This window comes from Conger conger, chromosome 4 (assembly GCF_963514075.1).
Source record: "Conger conger chromosome 4, fConCon1.1, whole genome shotgun sequence".
Taxonomy (NCBI): Eukaryota; Metazoa; Chordata; class Actinopteri; order Anguilliformes; family Congridae; genus Conger; species Conger conger.
The window spans coordinates 8,855,070-8,872,550 of NC_083763.1; the positions used below are offsets into that span (position 1 = coordinate 8,855,070).

The 17,481-nt window shown below is 52.3% G+C and overlaps 1 protein-coding gene across 2 annotated transcripts in view; it reads left to right on the forward strand.

Moving 5' to 3' along the window:
- The window catches only part of arhgef18b (rho/rac guanine nucleotide exchange factor (GEF) 18b), a 49,079-nt gene that overhangs the window by 25,768 nt on the left and 5,830 nt on the right, over positions 1–17,481 (forward strand). For both annotated transcript variants that reach the window (XM_061239475.1, XM_061239477.1), the window contains 15 exons: positions 133–239; positions 1,484–1,624; positions 2,580–2,830; positions 3,648–3,773; positions 4,101–4,218; positions 5,161–5,415; positions 6,179–6,255; positions 6,525–6,703; positions 7,380–7,453; positions 7,849–8,034; positions 8,908–9,054; positions 9,566–9,684; positions 10,718–10,780; positions 11,092–11,139; positions 12,250–12,708. In XM_061239475.1, coding sequence (XP_061095459.1) covers positions 133–239; positions 1,484–1,624; positions 2,580–2,830; positions 3,648–3,773; positions 4,101–4,218; positions 5,161–5,415; positions 6,179–6,255; positions 6,525–6,703; positions 7,380–7,453; positions 7,849–8,034; positions 8,908–9,054; positions 9,566–9,684; positions 10,718–10,780; positions 11,092–11,139; positions 12,250–12,708 — 2,350 coding nt within the window. The remainder of the gene's footprint in view (positions 1–132; positions 240–1,483; positions 1,625–2,579; positions 2,831–3,647; positions 3,774–4,100; positions 4,219–5,160; positions 5,416–6,178; positions 6,256–6,524; positions 6,704–7,379; positions 7,454–7,848; positions 8,035–8,907; positions 9,055–9,565; positions 9,685–10,717; positions 10,781–11,091; positions 11,140–12,249; positions 12,709–17,481) is intronic.

Sequence of the window (17,481 nt, forward strand, 5' to 3'; positions counted from 1 at the left end):
TTAAAATTGGGTAGCTGTCATTGGACAAGGGTATTGGGTGTAGCTGGCCTGATGGATGCTCAGCCTGGAGCTCTGGGGGTCCTGACTGGCTGGGTCCTGACTGTCTGTCTGTCTGACTATCCTCGGTTTCAGATCCATCGCAGGGGCGATGGACGAACCTGACGCGATGCGGGTTAAGCCCTCTCTGGACGACACCGTGTCACTGGCCTCCTCCACGGCCGAGTCCGTCATCGGGGAAGGTGAGCGTCCGTCTGTCCGTCTGTGTGGCAGCGACGTTAGCGGGGTGTTAGCCGCGCCCGATGTTGTGATCCCTACACACCATGCCTGTTGTCCTGTTTTTAGGCGGAGTGAAGCGTTTTGTGTCATTTCATTTAAACTGTTATTTGTCCCTGGGGGGGAGGTGTTATGGGTTACACCGCACAGTGCACGTGAAAAACGTGAAAACGATCAAATCCTCTCACACAAATACAAAGAGCACCGTGGCAGGGATCTACGGCTGGCAGCCCTGGTCCAGGAGAGGATGGGCTGGCTTTCGTTGTTGCTCACAGCCTAATTGATCAATTAAAGCAGTTGATTATGCAGTAAATTTGCATCACCCGGTTTCTTGGGTCTGAATCCGCTGCTTATTTTAAGACAAAAAAAGCTAAAACCAGCACACCCTGCGGCTCTCCAGGACCAGGGGCTGCCAGCCCTCTATCTACAGTAGCACGCCAGGATTCAGTAAGGCAGCAATAACATTACAAAAACCCTCTGCTCGATATCTGACAATCAAGGCAATATCACAGGCAGCATGAACAACAGTAGTAACACGAGCGGATGTTATCCTGACTGACGGCAGTAACACTGTCATATGTTATCCTGACTGACAGCAGTAACACTGTCGTATGTTATCCTGACTGACAGCAGCAACACTGTCGTATGTTATCCTGACTGATGGCAGTAACACTGTCGTATGTTATCCTGACTGACAGCAGTAACACTGCCGTATGTTATCCTGACTGGCAGCAGTAACACTGTCGTATGTTATCCTGACTGACAGCAGTAACACTGTCGTATGTTATCCTGACTGACAGCAGTAACACTGTCGTATGTTATCCTGACTGACAGCAGTAACACAGTCGTATGTTATCCCGACTGACGGCAGTAACACTGTCGTATGTTATCCTGACTGACAGCAGTAACACTGTCCTATGTTATCCTGAGTGACGGCAGCAACACTGTCATATGTTATCCTGACTGACAGCAGTAACACTGTCGTATGTTATCCCGACTGACGGCAGTAACACTGCTGTATGTTATCCTGACTGACAGCACTAACACTGTCTGATGACAGCAGCGTGTCTCTGCGGCATTGCTAATGTGGGCTGTGGGCAGGGTGCCAATGCAGCGCAGAGATTAGCAGGTTAGCAGGGTTGAGGTGTGAATGCGCTGCAGCCAGTTAGGGACGTCCCCGAAGTGAGCCCCTCTGGTCTGCCCCCCGCAGACGCCCATTATGCCTCCCTGAAGGCTGAGCTAGAGTCTGACGCTCAGGACCTGGAGGCAGAGTCGTGGAGCCTGGCTGTGGACCAGGAGTTCATGAAAAAGCACCCGAAAGAGGCTGTGAAGAGGCAGGACATCATATACGGTAAGTCAGCTGAGCCGTTGGGCTGGATTGTAAAGTAACATTTCCTTTGCATTATCTGAGCCTAGCCCGTGTTTATTATGGGATGCTCATTATGCCCGTGTTTATTATGGGGGGGGTGGTGTTGGTTGTTTTCCGGATATTAGTCTGAGCCTTGTGTTGCCAGGGTAGCAACACCTCTCGTGCTTCATAGCCTTTAATGTTCGATGCAAAATGTACGACAGAAATAAATGATCTCACTTGATATCTGTCAGACAACTGGGTGGGATGGGCCATGTTTATCTCGTATTTGACTGAATATGTTCAACCCAAAGCAGTTATCCTAACAGACTGTTTCCGTTTATGGCAGTTCTCTTCAGAGTTTATCTGGAAATGGCACTTATATTAAAGCAGTGCATCCGGTAATGGCGGTTTATATTAGGTAATGGCAGTTATCTTGAAGGAACGTATCCAGTAATGGCGGTAGTCCTAACCCAGCGTATCTGGTCATGACAGTTATCCTAATAGAGTGAATCCGATAAAGGTAGTTATCCTAACAGAGCATATCTGGTAATGAGTTATCCTAACAGTGTATCCGGTAGTGGCAGTTATCCTAACAGAAAAGGCAGTTATCCTAACACGGCGTAGCCAGTAATGGCAGTTATCCTAACAGAAAAGGCAGTTATCCTGACAGAGTATCTGTTAATGGCAGTTATCCTAACAGAGCATATCCAGTAATGGCAGTTATCCTAACACGGCGTAGCCGGTAATGGCAGTAATCCTAACAGAAAAGGCAGTTATCCTGACAGAGTATCTGTTAATGGCAGTTATCCTAACACGGCTTAGCCGGTAACGGCAGTTATCCTAACAGAGCATATCCAGTAACGGCAGTTATCCTAACGCGGCATAGCCGGTAACGGCAGTCATCCTAACGCGGCGTAGCCGGTAACGGCAGTTCTCCGTGTGGCCCCCCGCTCAGAGCTGATGCAGACGGAGATGCACCACGTGCGCACGCTGAAGGTGATGCTGGGCGTGTACGCGCACGAGATGCGGGAGAGGCTGCAGCTGGAGGAGCGCCGGGTGGAGCGCATCTTCCCGCAGCTGGAGAACCTTCTGGAAAACCACCGCCTCTTCCTGTCCCGCCTGAAGGAGCGCCGTCGCGAGTCCCTGCAGCCGGGCAGCGAGGGCAACTACGCCATCCAGAGGCTGGGCGACGTGCTGTGCTCCCAGGTACCCCGCGGCCCCGGCCAATCCACGGCTGTTTTCGCCCCAATCGGGGCTTTCGTTTCTGGAGCACTTACGCGGGCGCTGTACACCCTGGGTTTTTGGGTTCGATCCCCGGTGTAGCCACGATAAGATCCGCACAGCCGTTGGGCCCTTGAGCCAAGCGCTTAACCCTGCACTGCTCCAGGGGAGGATTGTCTCCTGCTTAGTCTAATCAACTGTACGTCGCTCTGGATAAGAGCGTCTGCCAAATGCCATTCATGTAATGTAATGTAAATGTAGTGGTAACCAGAAGCCTACCGTCCTGTAGGTTTTTCGTTTCAACCCTAATTTGGCACACCTGACTGCTAATTATCAGCTGAACACAGTCTCTGGCTGTTGAATAGAATGTGCTAGTGCGTAAGGGTTGGAACAAAAACCTACAGGATGGTAGATCTCTGGGAACAGGGTCGGTTACCACTGCTGGAGGGGGGGATATGCAATAACTATATAATAGACTTGGGGAAATGTCAAAGTAGTAAAAATGTTTTTGAATATAAGCCTTTTTTACTTGCAATGGGGGTTGGGGGGAGTCTCTGGATCAGAAAAGGTTGAAAAGTGAAACAGGCTTTTTTCTACAGGATTTGTTTTGATTACTGACATTTCCCCTCTTAAAGCTGTGCTCAGCTATGCCCCCTGGTGGTGTTAACCTGATGTGTCACTGCATGCAAGGCCGTGAAAAAAACTGTCTTAAGAAGGAACCCTTAGTACATGACAGGGTCGATTTTAAAAGGATTTTCTGTCCTTTTGAGAATTTATTTATTTATTTATTTATTTATTTTAGTTTTCAGGCGAGAATGGTGACAGAATAAAGGAAAGCTACGCTGATTTCTGCAGTCGCCACCACGAAGCAGCCAACCATTACAAAGAGCTGCAGCAGAACAACAAGAAGTTTCAGAGTCTGATGCGGGTGAGAGAAAAATCCATCGCTCTTCTGTGCACTGTGGTCTGGGAGCACTGAGGTTACGCTTATATATCCTATGAAAACAGGATATATAAGGTATCTAATGAGGCTTTTATGGAAGCACTTTTGTCCCCTAGTGCACTGTGTCTGTATCAAGATGTTATTTAAACTGTACGAATGATTTTCCAATTCTTTGTTCCCCTCTAAAAATGACATTTTGAGAGGGGGGGTGTCTATTAGAGATCATGTGTTTTTTTTCATATGAACTACTATTGTGGGTACTGAGCCGAAATTACATGACTATAAGTTCTTGTCTCCTGTCGGACTCGACAGGGAGTCCGTAACCTGCCCATCGTGCGGAGGCTGGGGGTGCCGGAGTGCATTCTGCTGGTGACACAGCGTATCACCAAGTACCCCGTCCTGGTGGAGCGGATCCTGAACAACACTGAAGGTAAGGAGCCACCTCTGAGAAGAAGTATAATGTCCTGGATCGAGGATTCTGGGTCTGAGCTCCGACTGGCTGGCTGGACGCGTTATTGATTATTTGACCCTCGGTCGATACAGCCGGGAGCTCGATCTGAAGTGCTAAACGGAGTGGAGCCTTGTCAAGCTCTAGGGGACCGGAATAAAAGGTAGCAGGCTCCTGTTTTAGCTGGTGCAGGGGGCCCCTGTTTCGCAAAGCAGGATTACTGAGTTAGCCGGATAACACAGAACCTTCACAAATCTGGAACATGGACTGAAGAAAAATAGAGCTGTTCTGGGTTTTACTCGGTGTAGTTCTCCAGCTAGTTCCATACTCCACAGTGGTATTTCACAAAGCGGGAGTTATGGAACTAGCTGGATAACTGTGCTGAGTTAAATCCGGAACAGGTCTTTATTTTCTTTTAATTTTATTTATTGGTTTATTTGACAGGGACTATGCCGAGCGCATTATAACAGGTTCCAACACCATGAAACAGATGTGTTGCATGTAGGGTTTCTAGCCAAGGCTAATTTGCAACCCCCGTCCCTTCAGTCTATGTTCCACATTTGGGAGGGTTCTGGGTTTTAGTCGGTGTAGTTCTCCAGCTAGTTCCGTACTCCAGGGTGGTATTTCACATAGTAGGAGTATGGAACTAGCTGGATAACTGCACTGAGTAAAACTCATGTTTTTACTTCAGTCCATGTTCCAGATTTGGGAGGGTTCTTGGTTTTACTCGGCGCAGTTAGCAGGAGTATGGAACTGGCTGGATAACTGCACTGAGTAAAACTCATGTTTTTACTTCAGTCCGTGTTCCAGATTTGGGAGGGTTCTGGGTTTTACTCGACGCAGTTAGCAGGAGTATGGAACTGGCTGGATGTGTGAAATGGCGCCCCGGTCTGAGAGTCTGAGTGTTGTCTGTGATCCCCGTAGCCGGTACGGAGGATCACGCGGACCTGGCGCGCGCCCTGGCCCTGATCAAAGACGCCATCACGGCGGTGGACACGCAGGTCAGCGAGAACGAGAAGCTGGCCCGGCTGACGGAGATCGCCGCGAAGCTGGAGCCCAAGTCGCTGGGCAAGATCAAGGACGAGCGCGTGTTCGGGCGGGAGGACCTGACACAGGGCCGCCGCAAGCTGGTCCACGAGGGCACCGTCAACTGGAAGGCCGCCTCCGGCAGACTCAAAGGTACCCCCCCGCCCGCCCTAACCTCCTGAGACCCTTGGGGGGAAAAAAGTGTCACAAGTGTCTTGGACAGCAAAAACATGTTGCGGTGAAAATATTTTCTATATATATTTTATTTAATATTAATTGAATGTCCCTTACATTAAGAGAAATACTGGACTGTACAGAGCTCAGGGAAGCCACGCTATTATGTCCTCGTTTGAGGATGCAGAGTCCCAGGAGTCTAAAGCGCTGTCCCGCCCTGCCCCCTGAACTTCTGCTTTTACACTCCCTGTTACCTGGGAGTCAGGTGTGACAGTCTGGCCACTCAGCAGCACTGAGTGTGAAGTTAAGTACCTGGGAGAAAGGGGCCAGGTCAAGGGCCAGGTTTGAGTTTCTGTTTACAAGCTCATCTCAACACCAGAGAACCTGATATCATGAGCCGCTGAAGACTGAACTGCCCCCGACACTGGCTGAAAGGCACAGTTGCACAGTTGTAAATCTTTACTTGCATTTAAAATGTAAAGGAAATATAGGTCATGAGTTCAAATAGGAAAATAATGTTTTGCCTGAAGACTTTTGTTGTTGAAAAACATAGAGAGTGTTTGGTTTTTAAGTGCTACACTTTTTAAGTGTAGTTTGTGCCTCAACTTCCGCACTGTATAGTCTCCAGATCTAATGAAAGAAATACGTGGTTGTACGAAAAAGGGAAGTGGGACGTTTGTGTGTTGAAAGAAGTCCGAACTTCTGTGCCAGCCTTGTGTGAGCATGTCTCTGTTCATTTCAGACATCCATGCAGTGCTCCTGACCGATGTTCTTTTGCTGCTGCAAGAGAAGGATTCAAAGTACATTTTCTCCACTGTGGTGAGTTTCATAAATTCTGCTTCATAATTTATGTTAAATCTTTTTGCTCCAAATACCGAACAGCCCGTTGTTCCACACAGCCCCATATGAAGACGCTCCACCCAAATCCAAAGGGGTTTTGAGAAAATAGAGAAAACTATAGAGGCTGAAAATGATAGTATAGCAGCCATTGTGATTGGTTGAGAAGGTATAAGGGGCGAGAGTGCGGTATGGCCTGCGGTAGGGCCTGAAAGGGTTAACAGGCCGGCGTGCGTTTCCCCTGACTCCAGGACAGCAAGCCGTCGGTGATCTCGCTGCAGAAGCTGATCGTGCGGGAGGTGGCCCACGAGGAGAAGGCCATGTTCCTCATCTGCGCCTCCTCCAACGAGCCCGAGATGTACGAGATCCACACCTCCTCCAAGGAGGAGCGCAACACCTGGATGGCCCTCATCCGGCAGGCCGCGGAGAGGTAGGGAGGCCCCACGGGTGCCATCCTGTAGTGCTGCATGCAGGTAGACCCAGTGTGCAGGTTGCCCCAGTGTGCAGGTAGACCCAGTGTGCAGGTAGACCCAGTGTGCAGGTTGCCCCAGTGTGCAGGTTGCCCCAGTGGGCAGGTTGCCCCAGTGTGCAGGTAGACCCAGTGTACAGGTTGCCCCAGTGTGCAGGTTGCCCCAGTGTGCAGGTTGCCCCAGTGTGCAGGTTGCCCCAGTGTGCAGGTTGCCCCAGTGTGCAGATAGCCCCAGTGTGCAGATAGCCCCAGTGTGCAGATAGCCCCAGTGTGCAGATAGCCCCAGTGTGCAGATAGCCCCAGTGTGCAGATAGCCCCAGTGTGCAGATAGCCCCAGTGTGCAGATAGCCCCAGTGTGCAGATAGCCCCAGTGTGCAGATAGCCCCAGTGTGCAGATAGCCCCAGTGTGCAGATAGCCCCAGTGTGCAGATAGCCCCAGTGTAGACTCTGTGTACAGGTAGACCCAGTGTAAGCTGGCCTGTACAGGCCCCTCTCTAACCCCTCTCTCTCTCTCTCTCTCTCTCCCCCCTCCCCTCTCTAACCCCTCTCTCTCTCTCCTCTCTCTCTCTCTCTCTCTCTCTCCCCCCCTCTCCCTCTCCCTCTCTCTCTCTCTCTCTCTCTCTCTCTCTCTCCACAGCTGTCCTCACACGGAGGTGCGCCCCGTCAGTGAGCAGGAGGCAGCCCGGGCGAGCAGGCTGAAGGAGTTCCAGGGTAGGGCTCCGTAGGGGGGCGGGGAGGGGAGGCTGAGCACACTGACCTCAGAGGAGGGTTTGGGGCAGGCTCCTCGTCCTGGGGCTTGAGCTCAGTCTGATTCATCGAGCTCTTTCTGCTCGTTCAAATTTGGGATGAACGTCTTCATTCTCACTTTCCTGTAGTTTTTAGGCACCACAAAGCTTATTATAAAGTCCCTCATGTAGTTGCTCATTATTGTTATTACTTTTGGTAAGCTTGTATTAACTGTTACACCGGGTTGTCCAAAGAGTCTCCTGGAATCACGGGTGACTTTTACGATCAGTTTAAATGTGTTTTCACGGTGGGGGTTTGTCATGGGATGACCGTGTGTCTTATCGTGGGTGTAAAATTGGGCGTGATCTTTGTGACCTCAGAGCGTCTGAGTCAGAAGGATGCGCAGATCGCGCAGAGCCTGACGGAGAAGCTGCAGATGTTTGCGGACTGCGCGGAGATGATCCCGGGCCTGGAGGAGGCCGGCTCGCGCGCCCGCCTGCTTCTGCGCGGGGACGCCTCCGACCTCCAGCAGGGGGAGCAGCTGCTCAAGGGAGCCATCACTGAAGGTACTGCGGGCGGGACTGGGGGGGGAGAGCGTCGTGGCTTCCCTAAAACTGCCCATACGTGTGTGCACACTTCTCTACATGACACACCCGTTTCACCAGTTTTGGTAACCTTCATATGGAGAGCAGTCAGACCTGGGTCAGATTCCTTTTCTTTTTTTTGGGTTCTGTGCTCGATTGATCTTGCCTGGTGCAATTATCCCAACTCAGAGGACCACAAGCAGGGGAGTATTTCATAGGTTCCAACACACCAGACAAGTGTAGGAAAGTATTTGAATCCAAAACAATTGCCCCAGGTGTGAAGTTAGTGTTGTAAGATCAGTCATCATTTGTAACAGACCTGGGCCAGGTTTGTGTTTAAAATTTTATTTGTTAATATCATCTCTTCCAAATCTGAAATATTATGCTTTATCATTTTGGATGATGTTTACATTATGATATAAGTATGTAATATGTGTGTTTTTTCAATCTTGCTTTCTACAAAGCTGCTTTAAAAATTTGACTTGTGCCAAGTCTGACAGACACTGAAGGCTACTGAAAGAGACCTATGGTTAAAGGGCCTGGTTTCTCTGTAGAAAGAGAGACCTGCAGGTGTAAGCGTCTGGTTTCTCTGTACAAAGAGAGACCTGTTTGTATAGGGTGCCTGGTTTCTCCGTAGAAAGAGAGACCTGTTTGTATAAGGTGCCTGGTTTTTCCGTAGAAAGAGAGACCTGTTTGTATAAGGTGCCTGGTTTCTCTGTAGAAAGAAAGACCTGTTTGTATAAGGTGCCTGGTTTCTCCATAGAAAGAGAGACCTGTTTGTATAAGGTGCCTGGTTTCTCTGTGGAAAGAGAGACCTGCAGGTGTAAGCGTCTGGTTTCTCTGCTCCTCTTCCAGTGGAGAACCTGCAGAAGCTGCTGCAGTCTGGCGTGAGAGAGACCGCTCCGCGGCCGGAGGAGACCCAGGGGCAGGGCTCAGGGCTGCTTCCCCGCCGTGCGGACACCTTCGGGGGCTACGACAGCAGCCCCTGCAGCCTCAGCAAGAGTAAGGCCTGGAGCTCCCTCCTCACCTACGCCTCACCTACATAACGCCTTCATATAAGCACACCATAGCACATTAATAAGCACTCCATGAGCAGTCATAAGTGCTTATGTCAATAATCTACTTGAGGGCCTTGTGTCAGTTCACTTATGACGTCATGGTGATGTCACTTGCTGCGTCAGTGTTGACATGATACACAACATATCTATTTGTGGGTATTGACATAATACACATGCTGTAATGTAGTGCTTGATTTGTTATTTGGCTGATGTTTTTGTCCAAAGCGGCTTACAGTTGATTAGACAACGCAGGGGACAGCCCCCCCCCGCCGCAATCCGGGGTTAAGGGCCTTTGTCAAGGGCCCAACAGCTGTGTGAGTCTTATCGTGGCTAGTCATGTTCCTTAGCCTCGAGGCTCCAGGCTTCCTCTGAGAGCCTGGCCCTGCGTTGTGGCCCTGCGTTGTGGTCCCGCTGAAGCTCAGCTCAGTGTGTGACGTGAGCTCCTCTCTGTGCAGACGGCAGCGTGAAGAAGACCTGCAACCGGGACGGCCGGCCCCCCCGCGAGCGCAGCCAGAGGGCCAGCTCCGACCCCCAGCTGAAGGAGCTCTGCGCTGCCGAGAGCCTGGAGCAGCCTGTGAGTGCCTCCTCTCTCCTCCTCCTCCCCCTCTTCTCCCTCTCCCTCTCATCTCTCCCCTCCCTCTCCTTCTCCTCACCCTCTCCATCTCCTCTCCCCTCCCTCTCCCTCTCCTCTTCCCTCCCTCTCATCCCCCTCTCCTTTCCTTTTCTTCCCCCTCTCCCTCTCCTCTCCCCTCCCTCTCCTCCTCCTCCTCTCTCTCCTCTCCCCTCCCTCTCCTCTCTCCTCCCCCTCCTCTCCTCTTACCTCTTCCCCCTCTTCCCCCCTCCCTCTCCTCTCTCCTCCTCTCCCTCTCCTCTCCCCTCCCTCTCCTTCTCCTCCCTCTCCTTTCCTTCTCCTCCCACTCGCCATCTCCTCTCCCCTCCCTCTCCCTCTCCTCTTCCCTCCCTCTCATCCCCCTCTCCCTCTCCTTTCCTTTTCTTCCCCCTCTCCCTCTCCTCTCCCCTCCCTCTCCTTCTCCTCTCCCTCTCCTCCTCCTCCTCTCTCTCCTCTCCCTCTCCTCTTCTCCTCCCCCTCTCCACTCCTCTCTCCTCCGCCTCTCCCTGTCTCCTCTCCTCCCCTCCCTTTAATCCAGACTCCATCTAAAGTACGGGCCGTGTCACATATCTGATAGACTGTAACCAAGGGCAGAGGATTCCATCTCCCACAACAAACAAGCCAGGCTAACGTGCTAACGTGCTTGCTTGCCGTCAACAGAGATAAGAGGAAGTCAGATGGGTTCCTCAGCCCTGTAGGATGAGATCATTCCGTCTTGTCTTACACTTGACACGTTGCTTCTGTGTAGATGTTGCTTGTGTCTACTCGTGGAAAATTTGATGATTTTTTAAAATGTTATCTGGTTAGCATTGGTGCAGTGGATAGCACAGCTAGGTATGGGTGTGTGAGTGAATGGTGTGTGCCCTGCGATGGATTGGTGACCTGTCCAGGGTGTATTCTTGCCTCAAAACCCTGACTAGGAATAAGCAGGTTAGATAACGAACGGATGGATGGATTAAATGTGAGCGTTGAATGTCTGTCCCTGTCTGTCCCCTAGGCCAGCGAGACCTCTCCACCAGACTGGAACCCCATCTGGTCAAACACCTTTCCTGAAGCGGAGGTAGGGATCTGGGCTTAAACCCACTCGTGTTTTAGAGTCACGTTCAGCAAGCACATGATGATCGTCAGTACAAACACACGATGCATTATGATTTCATACCACATTCTGTTTGTTTAAGAATGGCCTTTTTGGAAATGTGTATCTTTTCTGTGCATATAGATTTCATCATTTTGAAATGTTATGTGAAATTTGAGAGAGTCTGCTTGCAGTTGCCATGGTAGCAGGGTTATGTTTCCGTAGATCAGCTGAACAGCATATTTGTGGTGAATGTTGGCCCCACGTGTTAATATTGCCTGTTCTCCATTTTGTAGTTTTTCGATCGAGTGCTGATGCTGTCGCAGAGGCTGTACAGCCTGCAGGTGAGACTTGTCGTCGTTTTTCCATATTCGCAAAAAACAATGTTCAAAGACACTTCTCTTGAACGAGGATCCATCACAGAGCCACAACATCACACGTCTTCTTATGTGACCCATTTTCAGGAGTTATTTAGCTGTCATTTTCATCCGAAGCAACTTACAGTTGATTAGACTAAGCAAGACCAATCCACCCTGGAAGTGCGGGGTTAAGGGCCCAACAGCTGCACTGGGGCTTGAACCGCCAACTGTCCCGGTCCCAGTGAATCACCTTAGCGACTCTGCTATAGGCCCAGTGAATCACCTTAGCGACTCTGCTATAGGCCCAGTGAATCACCTTAGCGACTCTGCTATAGGCCCAGTAAATCACCTTAGCGACTCTGCTATAGGCCCAGTGAATCACCTTAGCGACTCTGCTACAGGCCCAGTGAATCACCTTAGCGACTCTGCTATAGGCCCAGTGAATCACCTTAGCGACTCTGCTACAGGCCCAGTGAATCACCTTAGCGACTCTGCTACAGGCCCAGTGAATCACCTTAGCGACTCTGCTACAGGCCCAGTGAATCACCTTAGCGACTCTGCTACAGGCCCAGTGAATCACCTTAGCGACTCTGCTATAGGCCCAGTGAATCACCTTAGCGACTCTGCTACAGGCCCAGTGAATCACCTTAGCGACTCTGCTACAGGCCCAGTGAATCACCTTAGCGACTCTGCTATAGGCCCAGTGAATCACCTTAGCGACTCTGCTATAGGCCCAGTAAATCACCTTAGCGACTCTGCTATAGGCCCAGTGAATCACCTTAGCGACTCTGCTACAGGCCCAGTGAATCACCTTAGCGACTCTGCTACAGGCCCAGTGAATCACCTTAGCGACTCTGCTACAGGCCCAGTGAATCACCTTAGCGACTCTGCTACAGGCCCAGTGAATCACCTTAGCGACTCTGCTATAGGCCCAGTGAATCACCATAGCGACTCTGCTATAGGCCCAGTGAATCACCTTAGCGACTCTGCTACAGGCCCAGTGAATCACCTTAGCGACTCTGCTATAGGCCCAGTGAATCACCTTAGCGACTCTGCTACAGGCCCAGTGAATCACCTTAGCGACTCGTCCCCCAGGCGATCATCTCACAGCAGGACAGCCACATCGAGCTCCAGCGGGCGTCCCTGACGGACCGCGAGCGGCCCGGCCGTCACCGCGGCGACGTGCTCCTGGAGCAGGAGAAGCAGCGGAACCTGGAGAAGCAGCGGGAGGAGCTGGCCGGCTTCCAGAAGCTGCAGGCGCAGCACCGGCAGGAGCAGGCCCGCTGGGAGCGGGAGCGCCAGCGCCAGCGGCAGCACATGGAGGCGGCCGAGGCGCGCCTGCACGAGCGGGAGGAGGAGTGCCGGCGGCTGGAGGGCCGGCTGACCGAGGAGCGGCAGGAGCTGGAGCGCCAGCGCGAGAAGTACCAGCAGGACCTGGAGCGCCTGCGCGAGTCCACGCGCGCCGTGGAGAAGGAGAAGGGCCGCCTGGAGCAGCAGAGGTTCAAGAAGCACAAGACCATCGCCAACCCCGGCATGTTCGCCCTGGACCCGCAGGTGAGAGGGCTCTCTCTCTCTCTCCCTCTCTCCCCCCCCCCCCCCCTCTCTCTCTCCCTCCCCGTCTCTCTCTCTCCCCCGTCTCTCTCTCTCCCCATCTCTCCCCTGTCTCTCCCCCCGTCTCTCCCTCCCTCCCTCCCTCCCTCCCTCTCTCTCTCTCCCCCTGTCTCTCTCTCCCCCTCTCTCTCTCTCCCTCCCCCTCTCTCTCTCTCCCTCCCCCTCTCTCCCCCTCTCCCCTCTTCCTCTCCCTCTCTCTCTCTCTCTCTCTCTCTCTCTCTCTCTCTCTCTCAGGCCGCCTTGCTCTTCATGATATGCTATGAACCTGACCTGGCTTCACTTAGCATTTGTTTTGGATTCAAATGCTGCTGTGAACACAATGATAGGAACACCCAGTGCCCTACGGTGCTCCTATTTTAGGATTTGTGTGTCAACTGGAAACATTATTTGGGAGCACGTCTTCTAATTTGGTGCTCCTGAATTTACCCTTCTCTGAACACACCTCTAGCCCCTACCATCCGTCAACGTTATCTCCTTATCACACAGCAGCACCAGCACTGAGTCCCTCTCCAGCCTGCCTAACCGCCCTGAACACTTCGAGAGGCTTTCACACAACCACATAACACAACACTGAACACAGAGTCCATCTCCAGACTACAGGCCACAGCCCTGAACACTATCAGAGTCTTTCGCAAACCACTTGACGCCACACTAAACCCCAGAAGAGCCTTTCCCCAGACCGCATAAAACAGCACTGAACACTTTGTATCTCCAAACCACGTGACAACTTTGAACACTGCAAAGAGGCCTTCCCTCAAACCACATACAGTATCTCAGCCCTGAGCACACGGACTTTAAAGCGTAAAAGGACCGAGAAGTGAAACCGGCGGGGACATTTCCCACGCTCCTCCCTGGCTCTGTAACATCAGGAGGCCGCGGCTCCGCGGCGCGCTAACAATGCCGCTCTGTCAGGTAGAATAGGGGCCGGCTTGGCCGCCCGCCACGTCTCAGCCAGGATATCTCCCATCTCGCAGGACCTGTTTACTGATGGGGCCGGCGGATAGCGCGCGCGGCAGCCTGGGAACCAGCCGCCAGCCGCCCCGCCCGCCGGCCGCAGGAGCGGAGTCGTACCCCACCGCTGCACCCCGCTCCTCCCCCCCCCCGCGCCGTGGGGCCGGCTCCAGGAAGTACGAGTCCCATGGAGGGGGGGGGGTTAAGCTGTCATTTCGGTAAAACGCGCTTCCGCGTGCGTCTGTTATCGCCGAGATCTCCCTGGGCGCGCTCGAACCCCTATCAGACCCGTGGAAAGAGTTTCGCTTGTGCAACGAGGGTTGGAGGCTCATCGCCAGCGCTGAAAGACCGGGTTTGATCCCGCTTACAATATGTCAGCCGCAGAACTTTATTATGAGTATTATTCTTGGCCGGTGTGTAATTGTTTGCGTACGGCTGACTCCAAGAGAGCGGGTCCTGTAGCTGTCGCCCTGTCTCCCTCCTGAACAGACCGCACGAGCCGGCACGCTCGCTCTCGGTGACACGCGGCTGCGGTCGGTCCGGCGCGGGCTGCAGATTGAGTCGTTTTGGTCTTACCCTCGGCGCCGTTAACGCCATGACCCCGCCGTGGCTCTAACGCCGACTCCCACACAACTTGCCATCTCTCTCGACACAGAGGTGGTTAGCCTCTCTCTCCCCCTCTCTCTCTCCCTCTCTCTCTCTCCACACAGAGGCAGTTAGCCCATCTCTCTCCCTCTCTCCCTCCCTCTCTCTCTCCACACAGAGGCAGTTAGCCCATCTCTCTCTCTCCCTCTCCCTCCCTCCCTCCCTCCCTCCCTCTCTCTCTCTCTCTCGACACAGAGGCAGTTAGCCCATCTCTCTCCCTCTCCCTCTCTCTCTCCACACAGAGGCAGTTAGCTCATCTCTCTCTCTCCCTCTCCTTCTCCCTCTCCCTCCCTCCCTCCCTCTCTCTCTCTCTCTCGACACAGAGGCAGTTAGCCCATCTCTCTCCCTCTCCCTCTCTCTCTCCACACAGAGGCAGTTAGCTCCTCTCTCTCTCCTTCTCCCTCTCCCTCCCTCCCTCTCTCTCTCTCGACACAGAGGCAGTTAGCCCATTTCTCTTTCTCCCTCTCCCCCTCACCCCTCTCTCTCTCTCTCTCTCTCAACATAGAGGCAGTTAGCCATCTCTCTTATTGAGTTAGGTCCGTGCGTATTTGCCGGAGACGTCGGGCTCCTCTGAGCCCCTAATTTGTCTGAGCGTCTGCGTAGTCTGCACAAAGCCCTCTCTGAAAGGGCTTGCCAGGAACCAGCTGACACACATTACCCGCCACACAGCGCTTTATTGGGCCGACAGGCGTGGCTTTCACTGCGGCCCGGCTGTACCTGGAACACTTTCTATTTTCGGCCGGCTGGCTGTCGCGGAACTTTTAAAAAGCGATGCTGATCTCGCAGTCAACGGAATTAGAGCAGGCGCCATGTAGCTACACCATTACCCCGTGCTTGTTAGGTCAGGCCCTCTGCAGGCCCGGCCTGTTCTTTCTGTCACCTGCAGTTTAACAGACATTAGAGCACTGAGAAATTAGGGCTCATTCACCGCTCACTGTTCATCGCGTTTATGCTCGATAGAACCATGTACAGCACTGTGTCAAATCTCAATAGTAGAGCCATTACTGAGACAGAGTTAAGGCCAACTTTGCTCTGGCCTGTTTAGCAAACACTTTTCCGTTATCAGCCTCCATGTTGTTTGTCGCTGTGGGTTTGTACTTTGTTAGAAATATGTGTACAAATACAGAGGTCTGCAAGTCTCTGCGTGTAGTAGTACAGTACCAGCTTTCATTTTAGCCCGCTCCATCGCCCTGGAGACTGTATCCGTAGAAACCGCAGCGGAGGGGTCTGCTACAGGATGTTGGAGAAGATTAGTTAAATTGGAAACGCAAACAGCGGCTGCAGGTGTGTGTGTGTATACGAGCGGAACAGGAAACGGTAGCCTTGCGTTGTGAAATGGCGTGTTTGTCGGTCTCGTAAAATGATACGCAGCCGGTGTGAGTATCTGGCTGATGTATATTTAATGTACCCAGAGAGGACGAGCAGGTGGAGCGGTTATGAAAAGAAACGTGCCTTCGGTGGAAACGCGATCGGTTTGATTCCCTGTCCTTTGAAGTGCCACATGAATGTGGAAACACTGATAGCTTTTATATTTGGCACCGGACGACCTGGTATAAATAGCAGCAGTGTTTGTGTCCTTATCTTTCAGCGAAAGTCAATCTGAGTATTCTTGTGCCTGGTGATTTATTAATATGACAGTTATTAATGAAGAAATAACCGCCACACAGCCTTAAGCGCCAGCCCCCTGTGAGCCGTGGGACCGTGTCTTTAAGAGCGTTACACTGAGGTTTGGTGGGACCGTGTCTTTAAGAGCGTTACACTGAGGTTTGGTGGGACCGTGTCTTTAAGAGCGTTACACTCTGAGGTTTGGTGGGACTGTGTCTTTAAGAGCGTTACACTGAGGTTTGGTGGGACCGTGTCTTTAAGAGCATTACACTGAGGTTTGGTGGGACCGTGTCTTTAAGAGCGTTACACTCTGAGGTTTGGTGGGACCGTGTCTTTAAGAGCGTTACACTCTGAGGTTTGGTGGGGCCGTGTCTTTAAGAGCGTTACACTGAGGTTTGGTGGGACCGTGTCTTTAAGAGCGTTACACTCTGAGGTTTGGTGGGGCCGTGTCTTTAAGAGCGTTACGCTGAGGTTTGGTGGGACCGTGTCTTTAAGAGCGTTACACTGAGGTTTGGTGGGACCGTGTCTTTAAGAGCGTTACACTGAGGTTTGGTGGGACCGTGTCTTTAAGAGCGTTACACTCTGAGGTTTGGTGGGACTGTGTCTTTAAGAGCGTTACACTGAGGTTTGGTGGGACTGTGTCTTTAAGAGCGTTACACTGAGGTTTGGTGGGACCGTGTCTTTAAGAGCATTACACTGAGGTTTGGTGGGACCGTGTCTTTAAGAGCGTTACACTCTGAGGTTTGGTGGGACCGTGTCTTTAAGAGCGTTACACTCTGAGGTTTGGTGGGGCCGTGTCTTTAAGAGCGTTACACTGAGGTTTGATGGGACCATGTCTTTAAGAGCGTTACACTGAGGTTTGGTGGGACCGTGTCTTTAAGAGCGTTACACTGAGGTTTGGTGGGACCGTGTCTTTAAGAGCGTTACACTCTGAGGTTTGGTGGGACCGTGTCTTTAAGAGCGTTACACTGAGGTTTGGTGGGACCGTGTCTTTAAGAGCGTTACACTGAGGTTTGGTGGGGCCGTGTCTTTAAGAGCGTTACACTCTGAGGTTTGGTGTGAGCGGGTTCACTGAGAGCCGCTGCCTGGACGGTGAATGGCGTGTTGTGGCTCTGTGCCAGGGCTTGCCCTCCGCGGCGCTCTGTCACTTCCTCCCGCCGTCGCTGTGCCTGTCTGTCTGGAGGGCCTCACCTCTCGCCGCAGTGCAGAAACCCCCAAAACCCACCCTCTGTGAAGTCGAAGCGCTACCGAGCTCCCCTTTCCCAGAATACCCTGTGGCCGGAAATTAGGTGGTCGCGCTGAAAACCCCCGGCTTCCAGGTGCCCTGTCGCGACACGCCCTGCGTTTCGCGGCTTTGTGGTCCCCCTTTTGTTACCATGACTTGAGTTTTTCTCTCTTCTTTTTTTCCTTCGGCTCTTCAGCCATTTTAAATCTCGCACAGCTGCACGTCTGCTTGTTTTACGGTCGCAGGGCCTTTTGATTTAGGAGCGACGTTTTCTCCGAGAGGCTGACGCG